The sequence below is a fragment of the Cebus imitator genome, unplaced genomic scaffold (genome assembly GCF_001604975.1).
Source record: "Cebus imitator isolate Cc_AM_T3 unplaced genomic scaffold, Cebus_imitator-1.0 Scaffold19, whole genome shotgun sequence".
Lineage (NCBI taxonomy): Eukaryota > Metazoa > Chordata > Mammalia > Primates > Cebidae > Cebus > Cebus imitator.
The window spans coordinates 4,802,941-4,819,186 of NW_016107334.1; the positions used below are offsets into that span (position 1 = coordinate 4,802,941).

At 35.8% G+C, this 16,246-nt stretch overlaps 1 protein-coding gene across 15 annotated transcripts in view; it reads left to right on the forward strand.

Moving 5' to 3' along the window:
- Positions 1-16,246, forward strand: part of MCTP2 (multiple C2 and transmembrane domain containing 2) — a 264,268-nt gene that overhangs the window by 216,926 nt on the left and 31,096 nt on the right. For all 15 annotated transcript variants that reach the window (XM_037734928.1, XM_037734892.1, XM_037734897.1 and 12 more), the window contains 2 exons: positions 4,481-4,603; positions 7,239-7,280. In XM_037734928.1, coding sequence (XP_037590856.1) covers positions 4,481-4,603; positions 7,239-7,280 — 165 coding nt within the window. The remainder of the gene's footprint in view (positions 1-4,480; positions 4,604-7,238; positions 7,281-16,246) is intronic.

Here is a 16,246-nt window from a genome sequence, read left to right on the forward strand (position 1 = left end):
TGCTTTAGTTCTTTGTAAATTTTGGATATCAGCCCTTTGTCAGATGGGTAAACTGCAAAAATTTTTTCCCAATCTGTTGGTTGCCGATTCACTCTAATGATTGTTTCTTTTGCTTTTCTTGACTCTTTGTATTGTAAGTGATTTTTGAATTGCATGTTAGACAATCAGCAATGTTATGTTGTGGAGGCTCTAAATTCTGCCACATTCTTCTAAAGGTGGTTTTTTTTGTTTTGTTTTGTTTTTAAGGCATTTAATTTTACTAGACTCAATGCACACTTCATTGCGTGTCTTATGGTGATAGCTTTGACCTTAGACTACTTTGAGCGTGCTCTGCATGTATGCCAGCAACTTTAGTGTCATTCACATACTGAATTTGGGGTTTACCTTTGCTTGTACTCTCCTTTCAGTGTACCTCTGCACTGTCCAGTGTCCCTGGTTGTCCCTGAGTACATTCCTTTTCCTCCATTCAGAAGTAGTGGTAAATTTTTCATTGGAGTTTTATTCAACTGGTACCACAGAGTGACTATAGGTGCTCTTGGATCAAAGATACAAGCATTTTTAAGTAACTCCATGCAGATCCTTCTTTTAAAGTTACAACTATCTTTCTTTGCAGATGCTCAGATAATTGTGCATTTTTTCCTAAATATATATATATATATATATATATATATATATATATAAAGCAAGATATATAAGTATATATGTATAGATGTGTGTATCTTTCCTAGGGTTTATGTTTGCTTTTCCTGAAAGATACATTTGTTAAGAATCAGTACTTCACTACAGAAGTTGTAATTATGCATTGATTTAAAAAATATATCTGAACGCACTATGGTCTCTAAAAGAGTTTTAGGCTATTTGAATGTGATAAATAATTCAATTTTTGTTGTAAAACATTTCTAGGATTGCTTAACTATTCCTGATAGAGGCAAATGCTGTGGCAAATGAGGTGTTTACCTAACATAACCATCTCCTTAATACTGGTGGTTGTTCAAGTAATTTTTTCAAAGACATACACAGTTTTGCAATGAAGAAAATAAATTTGAAATGATATGTCCTGATTTTTCTCCATAGTTTTATGTCAGCCTCTTCTAACTTGAAGTTACACTTAGCAATGTAAAATAATAATAAAACCCCATTTACTCAGTAGACAGGCATTTAGAAACAACCAACATTTAGTGTACAGTTAAAACCCTTAATCCCCAAAAAAAACTTAACAGGGAAAGGGAAATAGGTAACAAATAGGAAAATCTGTAGCTTTACCCAGCAGAGAAATTACTATTTGCTCTACTTTTTGCTATGTTTTGTTTTATATAAAAAAGAGACATTTGTAAAGATAGAAAATTATAGGAAAAGATTATATATTTGATATTATAAAACATTTAATAAGAGAAAGTTGATGGAGCAAGCCACACTGGAGGAAATCAGTGTGGTTTGATTTTTTTTTATGAATACAAAAAGTATTTCAAAAATTTCACACTTACATATTTTTAAAAAATCAAAGAGGTTTAGCACTAGGAGAAAAGTAACATATAGAATGGAAGAATGTAAAGGAAAATTGTCATGATTTGCAGTTTATATGATTTTCTACATTAGATCTACAAAAGAATATATTTGCAATCTCTTATAGCTAATAAGAGGGCTCAGAAATAATGTGAATGCATAAAAATTATTAATCCTATACATAGCATTAACCAATTAAATGATAAACTTTAAAATAGCTCCATTGCTATTTATAATAGTGTTAAACTCCACATTACTTAAAAAAATGGAAAATCAGTATGGTGAAAGTAATAAAATATTTTGAGATACATAAAAGAAGTCCTGAATATAGAGAAATAATCATTATGAAATATCAATATCAAGATACCAATTATCTTTAAATTATCAAGACAATCTCAGTCATAATTTTTCTCAGTTGTATACAAGTTTATAAATTAATTCTGAAATACATGTGGAGGAGTAAGGGGTGAACAAAAGTCTAATTTTGAGTGTATAATAAGAGACTTGCCTACTCAAATATTCTATGATTACTACATTATAGTTTAAACATGTGGTCTTGGTAAAAGACAGGAAAATATATCAATGGAGAACTTAGAGGGCTCAGAAACAATAGACACACTCATGTGGGAACTTGGTATATTGACAGAAGTAGCAATGTAGATCAGGGAGAAAAACGGAGATCGTCATAGGAATTTAGCTGTAAAAGATGACTATCTATAAGGAAAAAGTTCACATTGAATGCCTGAGTTAAAGAAATAATTAAAAACAACAAATTTGAGACAGAATAAAGATCATACACACATACACAGTTATCTTTTAGAAGAAAACACAAAGAAATAGCTGTATTAACTCAAGGTAGAATATGACTTAAGTAGAACACTGAACATTAAAGGCATAAATTGTAATGTAAAATACTTAATATATTTGATTATGTAAAAGCACTATTTCAGCCCATGTTTACATTGATAAGGGAGTATAGTCGACAAATTGCAGAGCATTCATTTCAATGGGCACTATATTAATTAAAATAAATGTACTTGATTTATGCATACACCATGAAAAGAAATATAAAACATACTAGTGGTTAAATAATTTGCAGAATGATAGGAACATTTTTATTTTGTTATTTCTAATATAAACCTAGGGTGTCCTCGGGTGGGAATAATTCACATCAAATTTAGGACAAGGTTGCCTTTGGAAATGAGAGGAACAGGAGTGAGGAAGATTGACAGAACACCAGTGTCTATGCAAAACATCTTTTAAGTATTAGAAAATAAAATACAAAAACATTGTTTCAGCGAAAGAGTTTCTCCCAGAAATACAAGATTCCTTCAAATTATGAAATCATAAATACCATACATCACCATATTGATGTCTTAAAATGAAAAGGATAAAATCATCCTTATCTCAGAAGATACTGAAAGAACAGTTGGTTAGCTACTAACCATTCCTGTTTTTAAAAATTATACCCTTGTGAAAATTGTTGGACAAATTTGTATTTAAAACATGTTTTTATTAAGTTTTGAACAGATTTGAAAGAGTATAAAACATTTCAAAGATATATAGCATCATGATCACCTATATGTAAATTTTCTGGTATTAAAAATGGTTTTTGTGTGTGTGTTCTTAATATATGATTTATATAGTTCAAACTGAAAGGCAACATCATGCTTAATGGTAAAAATATGAAAATCTAGAGGCATTTTCATTAAAGCCAAGAATTAAACAATGATCTCTCTCTGAACAGTTTAACATTGTTTTGTAGAAGTAATTAAATCAAGCAGGAATAAAAAGAAGTTACAAATATAAAAGAGGAAATGAGAGAGAATCCTTATTTGTAGATTACGTGACTATATTCTTAGAAACCTCGCAGGAATGAAATAAACTATTTGATACAATAAAGAATATTCAGTAAGACTACTAATGTTAAAAAACATATTTGTAAATTATTTGCTTTTATATGTAAATAATGACAAGTTTGAAAAACATAATGGAAGAAGTGATTTTATTTACAATGAGGACTAAAAATTTAAAAAGCAATATATGATAGCCAGAAAGAGATTTTTTTTTAGCAATAAAACAATATTGCTTTTGGAAAGCAAAATTTCATATTTAAGATGCAATAGTTTGCCTCTCCTTATAGCAGTGACTTTTTCAAGCACAGACAGCTGAAGACCACAAATTATCATATTTCATCTTCTACACTACCTGTGCATTTGAAGAGAGACTTAAATTTTGAAGTAATTTGCCCAAGATTTCACTCCTGCCTCATGTTTTAATTAAAAGGTGTTCTCACCTTATTCATCCTAATTAGTGTGTTTCTTGGAAGTAGAACCATCTCGTGTCTCCAGTAATTATTGCAGTATAGACAGTTGGACTCAAGTCTCAAACTGTCACTTGCCTTTCTATGTGAGGAGTCACAAATTTCAGAGGTTGACAGAAATTGCGCAGCTAAGAGAATACCTTTTCTGATCTAGACAATGCTAACCAATCATTTTCTTGTGGCCATATAGTCTCAAATTTGGTAGATTTTAAGCATTTTAACCAGAGTCTGGAAATCCAAAATCTTTCTCTGAAATAATTGGAATTTTCAATATTGGCAGCCAACTGAAAAAGTAATGGTTCTCTCCTGTTCGAATAAACCTCACTGTTGGCAAAACTTGGCCTGTGGCATGCCTCTTTGTGACCCTGGACTTTTTTCATACTGCTTTCTGTAAATTCTTGCACACTAAAACCCATGAGGTTTTCAGATATGAAGCTACTGTATCTGTCTCTTCCAGAGTGTGACTTACCAGCTCTTTCTATACTACCAGTTCTAAAACTGAGTTGATCATTTTGTCTGTGTACCTGTTTGGAACTGTTTCTGAAAATGACTAGAGAGAGTCTAATTGAACTTCCTTAAGTCAATGAGTAGGAATTTGATTGCTCTTCTACTGTTTTTTCAAGCAGTCATCATTCTTATTTGTCTTTCAATCAGGTATTTTTGATCACTGTCTGGAATTTTGAGCTATATATGATCCCCTTGGCATTGCTGCTGATCTTCATCTACAACTTCATCAGACCTGTGAAAGGCAAGGTCAGCAGCATCCAGGACAGCCAGGTAAGCAAGGATTCAGAGTTATGACATTTGACTGCTGAAAAATGTGCTAACAACAACAAACTATCACCGCCACCGTATCATGACCCAAGACCATTTTCTTTGAGATTACTTAAGGGGCAGCCCTGCAAATGCACATATTTTTGAGTGGAGGTCTTTCAGGTACAATCTGGAGCCTTCTTTCTGTGGCATCTTATGTTCCTGAGTCTTGGCTTGAATAAAGCCTTAGCACGAGGGGGAGCCTCTGGTTCACGGTTACCATTTCCGTGCTGGTGGCACATGTCTGTGTGCTCATCTGATTCTCTGTAGGGTTCCTGTGAACAACCTTCTCATTCACTAGCAAGAAACCTTTGCTGGCTCTGTGGGCCCTTGCTGGGCATGCAAAGAGCTCTGCAGGGCTAACTCTGGCCTCTCCATGAAGGCATTTCATGTATTATTCTCTCTGGCTTGAAGGCTCAGGAGATTCCCAGAGGCTTGTCAACTCCGAGGTCAATCAGAGATTGGGTGGGCATAGACCTGTCTATTTGCAGGTTCCCATATTTGTCTGAAAATTCCCAAACTTCCTGTCCTGTTGAAGAAAGGCAGACCCTTTCTCAAAGGCATCTCTCCAGATCTACTCATTTCACTTCCATGCTGACTCTCCTGCTCCTGGCCCCCTGTAAGATCTTTTTCTACTCTAGGTGGCCAGGAACTTGTATTTGTAGACACCTTTTAAAAATGCCCCTTCAATCTAGGCATTCCAAATTGAAGAACTAAGTTTTTAAAACAAAAATCTAAAGTTCTAAGGCTTAATTTCCTTTCTAGATAGATAACCTTCACATTGGGTTTCCCAAGAGTCAGTCAAATCCTGACTGTTTTATGTTATTTTTCCTTATGTCTTCATAATGGATTTAAGGGAAGTTTTTGGTTTCGCTTAAGAAAGAAGAAAGGTGGGAAAAAATGAGTGTTGTGGCAAAAGGAAAAACCTCAGGAGATTGCAAAATTCTATTCTGTTTGATTTTAATTATTTAATGCAATAGGCATGAACACAAATCAGTGAGAAAATAGAACCAGCTAATAAATGAATGGCTTTAAAAACAGATCCATTTAAGGACTAGGTTTCACAGAGTTATAGATGAGGGAAATTTTTACAAAGAAACATCTCTAATATCAACGTTGTTAACTAACATTTTTACAGTGTTTACTGTTTTATTTGGCCACCATGTATCTCATGTATGTTTATAGTATGTGCATACATGTGCATGTGTGTAAGCATGTACATATACTGATGCACGGGTGTAATATACCCATGTGCACATCAGTGTGATGTGTGTATAAAACCTTTATAAAAATTGAAAATAATTACTTAATTTAGTTTGATAACATAACTATGAGGGAGACAAAAACTATTTTTATTTTATATCTGAAGAAACTACAGTGCATAGTGGCAAAGTGATTTGCCTAAAGTCACAAACCAAAGACTACTGGAACCATCTCCCTAGCTAAAGACTTCTAATTACAGTGTTTTTCTCTCCCATAACCTGTTTCCATTACATTCCTGTTTATCCACTGGCTTTCATGAGACATGTTTGCAGACAATTGTGACTTGGTTAGTTCCCCAGGGACCCATGAGCATCACACAAACTGCTAGCTGAATCTTGTGAGAATTCTAGGAGGTAGGGCCATACTGGCCCTGAAGAAATTTGACTGCTCAGTGGTTTTATGGAATGTAGCAGAGTATTCTCTGGATACTTGAGTTACTCCCCTTTAAGGGTGTGATACTGACAATTCTTTTGACTATTGGAACAATAACATTTGAACAGCATGCCTGACCTTTGCAAGGTTAAGCAGAAATGCAGGTGTTCAAGCTGAAAATAGACCCTGTTGTCTAATATTGAGCTTCCTTTCTGAACTGCTGACTCTATTTGATTGTACACCAACAGATATTAGTTTTTAAACGTTGCAGTGCTATGATCAAAAGTGCTATGACCAAACTCTGGCTATTAAATACGCAAGATTTTTACATTAGTAAAAATCCTGTAAAAAAGCCTGTTAGTGGTACAGTTGGTGCTGTGGCACCTGAGTTAAAGCCAGGCACCCTTAAGTCCAGATCTGAACCATGAGTCTCCTTCCCTCAACTGCCCCTTCTAACCCTAAACCCAGGATAAAATAATAAGGCCATGGAAAAACCTGTAACTTATTCTTCAGATTGATTATATTTACACTAACACATTTTGTACTGTCTAATTTTCAGTAATGGCCCCAAAGGGAGACAGCAGTCATTCTAACAATGAGCCTAGCACTAGCAGAGTATGGTATTCTCAGCCTTAACGTAGCAGTTGGTTCATTTGTCAGAATAAGAACAGTGTTTACGGAAAGTACAACTCAGCAATGCATTTTTAAAGCTGGATGCCTTCAAAGGGCACCGGCCTAATAGCTTTATTTATAGTTAACAGTTTTATGTGGATTGTGCATATTGTTTAGAGTCCTGCCACAGCGTCCCTGAACTTTAAAAGAGTTATATTTTAAGAGGGTATAATGCATTTCAAAAATACGAATGCTTAAAGTCTGTAGGCAAGCTTTAAAATGTGTCAGTTTAATTTGCATTTGTTAATTTCGGTTGATGTTTTCATAAACACGTTGTGGGATTTCCTTTCAGGAGAGCACAGACGTAGATGACGAGGAGGATGAAGATGACAAGGTGCGTATGTTCAAGAAAGAACACAAAAAAACACTAGTGTTGTCAACAGATAGGACTCCTCCAGCTTGAGTCTCTCTCTCCTTTTTGTATTATGGCATTAGCAGTGTAGTAATATTATTGTAACTTTTAAAAAGGATATTCCTTTTTAAGATTTTTTAAAATGAGGCTGAAAGGAGTAAAATAGGAATAATTGAAATATTATAAAAAGCATATCTATAGGAGTCCTTTCGTTGGATGCAAGCCAAGATTAGCCTTTCCCTTTCTAGATAAAAGGTAGCCTAGGAAGTCAAAAGTAAATCAAGTGAAATTGCTGTTCCTTCAGGCTCCTGTCTGCACTCTGTGGGGTGGTCACCCACTTCCGTGCTTGTCACTTTCCCAGCTGTTGCTGGCAGCATTTTCAGCTATATGTCTGTGTACATCTGTCCTTTTCCTTCTCCTGGGAGAATCTCTCAAATCTGCTGCTTTTGTTGTCATTACGCTTTCAGACAAACCTTCTGGAATAAAATGAAACAAGTGAATTGCCAAATGAGATGCTACTGGCTTAATGGACTTCCAGTCCCTTTAACCTGTGGGTATTTGGGGTGAGGGATGGTAACATGTCGGAGGCTTGTGGAGAGGAAAGGGCAAAAGGGGAAGCCTTGAGAGTCAGTATCCAGGGTAAATGCCCAATGAATAGAAATGTATTCAAAAGACACTGGCTCTAGGATACAAAGAGCCTTAAAATTAATTGACTGGACCAGATGGTTTTGCCCATTTGAAGCAAATGGGGTGGATTACAAAGTAAATCTTATTTGTTTTGTTAAGAGGCTCATTAATAGTAAAATAATAAAATCAAGTATAATACTTTTAAAGGAAAATGACCTTTTTCAGAAAAGGGTCTCACAGATGCAAGTTTCTTCTTGATGTGAGCAGTTTCTGAGTGATTAAGTTATTGAATATTGATTGCCAAAGGAAAGCTAAGTAAATAAGGTTTATAATGGGATGCTTTACCAAAAAAAGAGAAGTATTAATGAAATTATTTTAAACCTGTATGAAGAGATAACTGCAAGTCCCGGCCTCCTGCTCTTCAGACTGGCCAGCCATCAGGTAGGGGTTCCCACAAACCCTTCCTTGGATTTAGTAAATTTCTAGAATGGCTCACAAAATGTAGGGAAATATTTACTTATATTTACTGATTATTATAAAGAATGCAACTCAGGAACAGCCAAATGGAAGAAATACACAGGGCAGTGGATGGGGGAATAGGTGTGGAGTCTCCCCACCCTCTCTAGGCACACCCTAGAGCACCTCCATGTGTTCATCAACCCAGAAGCTTCCTGAATATGGTATTTTTGTTTTCATGGAGGCTTCATTACATAGGCATAATTGATTAAATCTTTGAGCACTGGTGTCTGTTTAAGTCAATCTTTGGCCCCCTCTCCCTTCCCTGCAGGTCAGAGCTAGGGAGGACTGAAAGTTCCAAACTTCTAATCATATGGTTGGTTCCCCTAGCCACCAGTTCTATCATTAGAGGTGTTCCAAAAATCACCTCATTAACACAAACTCAGGTGTGGTTGAAAGGGGCTAGTTGGCCATCTGTGGTGGCTCACACCTGTAATCCTAGCACTTTGGGAGGCTGAGGCAGGCAGATCACAAGGTTAAGAGATTTGAGACCATCCTGGCCAACAAGGTAAAGTCCCATCTCTACTAAAAATACAAAAATTATCTGGGTCTGGTGGTGCACACCTGTATTTCCAGCTACTTGAGAGGCTTAGGCAGGAGAATTGCTTGAACCTGAGAGGCGGAGATTGCACTGAGCTGAGATTATGCCACTGCACTCCAGCCTGGTGACAGAGTTAGCCTCAATCATCTCAGAAAACAACAACAACAAAACACTAGGGACTTGTTATGAATAGGAAAAGATGCTCTTCTCACCTTTCTAGCTCTGGAGCTATTTTCAGAACTGGGGACAAAACCAAATATTGCAGAAAAAGATGTTTGTATCTCTTTCATCACTTAGGAAACTCCAGGAATTTTGGGAGCTTTGTGCCAGTAACCAGGGACAAAGAACAAACATACATTTCTTATTATATCACAACATCACATTAAGCAAATTCTAAATATTTATAAACCAAGGTCTGGATGGAAGGAAGATTTCTTCCTGTTTGGCCAAGCCTGTTTAAATGAGCCACCAGTAAAAAAGGATGTCCTCCACCCTTTAGGAATAACTATGACCATGTGTCTTTGGCCCGTCTAATAAAGGATAGTGTCCAACAAGAAGATGAATAAAAAAATGGTGTTCAGTGACTGGCAATCAACAAAATCAGGCCATAGTCTAGACTAGTGGTTGTTAAGTTCTGGTCTACCGCTGATATAATTCAAGAGCTACCTGAAGGCCTGAAGAGACAGGCCTTAGCTCTGTGCTTTCAACCTTTCTGGGCAAGGATGACCAAAGAAAGAGTTGGAATGGCAGCATCCACAAGGATAAGCCTGTGAGCTGTTGGATGCATCCCACTATAGCCAAACCCATACCAGCTGTGCCAACCTGCCCCACATTGAGGGTGGTGGCATTAGGGTTCTTATTCCCTCCAGGGAAAGTGTATTCTTAACATGTTTTTATTATAGTGTTTTAATAGCACTTTTTAATATACAAGTATAACCATGGTTTTGCTTTCCCAATTTTATATTTCTATGAAATCTTCTAGAGGAATAAATCTAAAATGATACTTTGACTTCTATTTATGCCTCTTCTGCTTTACACACCCTTCTATTGTTAGGGAAGACCGGCATATTTTTTCATCCTGTCCATCTCTTTTCATTCCTTCCTTCTATAAGGGATTTATAAACTAGAGGGATTTTCAACTTTCAGACTTTTTGAGGGCATATCCACATATGTATTACGATACTTGGTTTCTTTTCTGTGTGGATCAGCTTCTACCACTGAGATGTGCTTGTCATAGACCAGGACACACGGTCACTGAGTGACTCCCCATCATAGTGAGCTGGAAGAAAGGTCTTATCCACTGAGCCCTTCTGGCTTCTGTTGTGTGTTAGTCATGACAGACCATGCTTCTGGGAACTGTAACACACTCAGTGAGAGATGAACTGTTTACAAATTATAAACACACAGCCATTTTGTTCAAAACCAGAAGAGGAGATAAACCCCTTTCTACCCAAACCATCCGTCTTGAAGGTGACACTCTTTAATTGCCAGTTCTCCTTCCTACCAAATACCATCATGGACGACTGCGGAAGATAAAAGCGTGCCGGGGCCTGTTGGCACAGCTTCCCCGGGAGATGAATGCTCTGCCATGTTCTGCCTGTCTCTGATGTACAGACCAGGACACAGTCTGGGGTCTGTCATACTTTTATTGTCTGGAACAGGGCTTGTTGTAAAATGACATCACTGTAACCTCTTGTTCCTTAGCATCGTGAAATGTTCATGGTAGTAACTTGTATTAGAAACCAGATTAGACTTCACGATTTTGCCTTTTCTTTTGTGGACTTTCAGTGATAACATAGAACTTTCAGGTAACTCGGTTTTTGCCTTTTAGGAGATGAAATGTACAAGCTAAACTTTGAAGAGAGGAAATCCTCCTTTCTAATACCTGATGGCTCATGTAAGAAATTGCTTGTTACAAGTCTGGTTTTCTAGGGACTCCAGAACAAACAGATAAGTTCAGCCAACAGCAATCAGTTGACATTTCCTATTTGTATTAGATTCCATATGTGGAATCCTTCCATGTGGACCTTATTTGTACGGATGGATTACAATGAAAATTGCATTAATTTTCTACACAGTAAAGGTCAGTAATTGAAGCATGAACCAAGAAACTATTGTGTAAAATGCTGTATCCCATACTTAGGAAAGGTCATGCAAGACAATAATATCTTGTTTTCATTACAGAAGGTATAAATACTTGCAGTAGAGTTTCTTTCTTTTTCCAGTCCAACAATCGCTTACATAGAATATTTCAGCATTTTCTATTAACATCAGGAAGAAGGAATAATAAGGGCATGTAATAAAAGAAAAAAAAGCGCTGCTTAATGCTATCAAAAAGAAACTGTGCTCTAAGGCTGGCATTGTGGGTTGGTTTGTTTGTAACTAGGTTGTCAGAAATAGGACTTGAATGATCTGTTCTTTTAGGATCATCATTGAGGTCACAATTGCCTCACAGTGTTTATGAAAAACAATATGACCCTTTTATATCAGTTGTAGATGAAAAACAGATATGGACATTTTCCTTTAAGAAAATAAGACACATCTAATCCATTTTTGTTGATTGAGGAGCATAGTATAATGGAAGGATGCAAATGGATTTTGTATTTATACTCTATTTTCACAAATTAGTTTGTCATCATTAAAATTTAAATACATTTTAAACCATTAATTTCAGTGTTTAAAATGATTTTACATCCTCTAAATTGATTAGTCCCTTCCTTATTACCCAGGCAAGGTCTTCTTAGTGGAAGAGCACATGACATGTATTTAGAAGCAGTTCTCACTGTGAATTAACCTTCAGAGTCCTTTAGATGACATGGTTAAGTCCACCATGCCTCATTCCCTGTGTTTCCTTGCTCCAGAGAGATGAGATGAGATTATCTATAATATACTAACTAGAGAAAACTGCTGTTCATGGAGGAAGTCTTACACTCTAACGATAAGAGTAGTTCTGTACTTTCTTTTTCTTTTTTCTTTTTTGAGACAGAGACTCACTCTGTTGCTCAGGCAGGAGTGCAGTAGGGTGCGAGCTCACCTCATTGCAACCTCTGCCTCCCAGGTTCAAGTGATTCTCACGCTTCAGCCTCCTGAGTAGCTGGGACTACAGGCATGTGCCACCACACTGGGCAATTTTTGTATTAGAGATGGGGGCCTCATGTGATCTGCCCACCTCCGCCTCCCAAAATTCTGGGATTACAGGCATGAGTCACCATGCCCAGCCTGTTTGTGCTTTCTTAAGGAAGTGATGTCAAAATATACTAAATTGGTTTAAGTAATCTTTTAAACTATGGCACAAGCAGTGATACTTAAAATGATAAAGTGTTGTATTTTTAAGAAAATAAAAGCCAGAGAGTATCTTTGAATGGTTAACAGTAGTTGCATGTGCACACACCTTCTATATATAGGGCATATTGTAAAAGACCTGCTTATGGATAGTTTTCAGGGGACTAAAGTGCATGGTCATTCTGATTTAAGTCCTTTTAACTTGATTTGATACGGTTTTTAGTGATGAAATTACTTAATTGCTAACATTTTTATCATACTATCTTTCAAGCCTTTTATAGTGAAGTGGATTCCAGCCAATTCTTAATTATCAGTTTATGCATGTTTTGGATGAGAGGGGATTACCTTCCCAATTTCCTGTAGTCCTTTGGCAAATCAGTTGCTCAAATACTCTGTTTAAAAATCAAACTCTCATTCTTAAAAATGTTTTGACTTCATAACCTTTAGAAGTCATCCAGTGATATTATCAATCTGGCCTTTTGGAACATTATTCAGAGCATCCTGCTTATTGTCAGGCTAATTTTCCTTGTACATGTATATCTTTCTGATTTCCATTCTAAGGATTGTAGTTAGTATGTTATTCTCAAATATTATGAAATGTGATATGCCAGACTCAATCGGATGAATTCCCTATCCTTCTCTTAGCTACTGTGCATTGTCTGATCAGATACCGTGAGGGACTCTGATTTTTTTGTAGTTTATATAGATTGTGTATCCCTAATCTAAATATTTGAAATCCAAATGTTCTAAAATTTGAAACTTTTTGAGCTCTGATTCTCAAAGGAAATGATCATTGGAGCATTTTGGATTTCTGATTTTTAAGTTAGGGATGATCAACCAGAATAATGCATATATTCCCAAATCCCAAAATATTCCAAAACCAAGAACACTTCTGGTCCCAAGCATTTTGGATAAAGGATATGCAACCTGTACTGCATCTAGATATTTCTTTTCCCATTGCTTAAAATTGTTATATCACGAGAAGGTAGAAGACATTGGACCAATCTACCAGTGATTGGTTTTCTAAAAATAGTAGCTCTGTCTTTTGTATTTAAAAATAAATCCCCCATCGGTTTTAGTGTGGCTCACCCAATTATCCATTGAGTTTATGAGATAATAGAAAGGTGGGGATACCACTTTTTTTCCTCAACAGAAAAGTACTCGCTGAAATAAAGCATTTAATAAAATAAAACAAGAGTAATAAATCAAGGTCATTTTGAGTAGGAATTTAAGCAATTAGATTTATAAAAATATTAGAGTGTTCAGTTTGCAGGATGCTTTTATATGCAGTAGCTCATTGAGTACTTAAAATATTCAGTTTCATGGTATGTTACCTGGTCTACAAATGAACAAACAAAGGTTCAGAGAAATTAAGTAACATATCTAAGATTTCTCAGCCAGGATAGTGGCAAGACTCAGACCCATATCTTCTGGTCTAAATCTTGCTTATTTTGACCATGCTCCATTGTTGTGAAGGAAACTGGTCATTAACTTATTGGTTCATTTTTCTGCATTATTTTGGCAACATTTATTGATGTTTCTGTACCAGAACCTCTATGAATACAAAAATTCAACAAATCCCAGTGCCCTAAGATTGCTGCTTTCATCAAGTTTCCAATGTTGTTGTATACGCTTTGTTGGGAAACGGAGGAATGCTAGGTGAGTCAGGACTGCTAAAAGGAGGTGATGTTTGAACTGAATCTTAAGGTAGTAGGAATTACTTAACTTGTTCCTTTGCTGAATCACGTAAATATTTTATCTTATACCTGCTTCTTTACTGTACCTTGGAGAAAACTTAAGGCTTCCCACAGCTAAACCAGCAACTGCCACTCATGGTATATTTATCTACATTAGTTACAGTTTTGGAAAACCATTAGCTCTGTTTACCTTGTGGTAGCATGGCATTCTGCCACTTAGTGCAGAGACTTTTAGTGGAATCAGTCTCTCAAGGGTCTAAGTTCCAAATTTTTTTGTCTTAAACTGTTGCCAATTCAGTTATATTTTATGAATATCTTCCTCTTAAGCTGATTGTTTATTCCTTATACTTTTTCAACCCTATTATTTGATACTAGATGAGATTCATGTTGCAGACCCTCCCCCCCCCAAAAAAAAATGTGTTGGTAAATACTAGTGCAGTGTGTAAGTGCTTTATGTAATGAACAGATAGAGCAATATAAAACCGCTTAGAAATGATATTGATTCAAAATCCAAATACTGTTTTATATTCATTTCCCAAAGCAAAAGAACTACTTGAGAGAGAAGTACACTCTAGAAAGAGTACATATCTCCCCACTCCATTTTAATAGCATGAGCTGTGGAGTTGACTGTGTGTGTGTGTGTGTGTGTGTGTGTGTGTGTGTGTGTGTCCGTCCCTACATGCCCATAAAATGCCTCATGGGAAGAAATTCTAAATGACAGTTCCTGGAGCATTGCTGGGATTCCCAAAGAATTTTTAATTTTATGTATCAGAAATATTGCTGCTTGTTCTTTGTTATGACAGATGCTGAGCTTTTTTTTCATGCTAAATGCCACTCAATCAATTTCTCATGTTTATAATTTTTCAAGTTTTCAAATTTGAGGCTTTTACTATTCTGTGGGATGAAACAGACTAAACATATTCTCGTTTAAAGTCTAAAGGTATGTTTTTGCATCTTTAGTCTAGATGATTGAAATTACTAAGAGGATTTTGAGATTTAAAAAAATTGGATTAATCTCTTTTGAGAATTTTGTTCATCCTGTGGCATATTACTCAGTTTTTAAGTATGTCAAAAGGATTTTTTCTGACATGGTCAATTTTCAGGACTTTGTCTCTAGTTTTGCTTAGGGAATAAATATAGAAATGTGAAGTTTTCTAAAGCAGAACATGTAGGAAAGATTTAAAGTAACATACTGATTATATAATTCTTAGTTGTAAATTCATTTTGATGGTGTTAATTCTCTGCCAGAGGCTCAAAGCTAGTTTATTGCACCTACAGTGCTATATTCATTGAAGACACAACACAAGGCCTTAAGGAAGGAAAGATTTGCCTTCTGATTTTTTATATTTCTTTTTTTTTAAAAAAAAAAAAAAAGAACAATTGTGTTACAACATAGACACATTATTTGTTCTTAGTTCAACTCCTTACAAAAGTTAGCAAAAATACTCAATCCTTTTAACATTTTATGAATTAATAATGAAAAAATGGTGGGCTTGTACCCATCTTCATATGATATATATTTTTAGGTTACCAAGTTAGTTTGTTATTTGTCTTACAGTGAGTGTCACTCTTTTTTTTTTATTGTGTGCTTAAAAACAAGGAAACCTTATGAAATTTGAAGTCTGGATTTGAAAAAGTCCATGCTTTCATCTCTTTATTTGGTGATGCATGCTTGCTCACAAAGTGGAACCCTAAAGCATATGAATTTTACTTATGCCTCCACGTTTTTTCACATTTGTAGTGAGAAATGATACCCTTCTTTTTCAAATATAGGAAACTAAAACTATGTATTTAGCCACAATTACCTTGTTCATTTGTTTAATCACACCAGTGGCCTTCGCTATTTTTATTACACATTTCCCTGTGTAAATTGGAAGCCTTGTATGTTAAGGGAAAATAGAAGCACATGTGACAGCAGTTCTGTCTTTCTGAATGAATCACTGTTACTCTTCCTAGGCAGTTTGGTAGCAACAGCAGATGTAATGTTGTGTTTTCTAAACTGTGTTATCACCACATTTCCTGGTTCAATCTGAAACGTGTAAATAAAGCCAGCATGATGCAGATGGAACTGCAGATGATCTTTCATGCAACTCAGGGCAACATGAGTAGACTTGTCCTGGAAGATCATTTTCTTTGAAACTTAAATTAACCCCAGTATTCTTTAAACTAGATGAAAGGTTGTTCCTTCTTTTGTAGCTTTGCCTTCTTCAAGGGAAGGAACTTGTGTCTATGACGCACCTGGAATATACTAGGTACTTTACATATATGATAATATTTAATTTTCT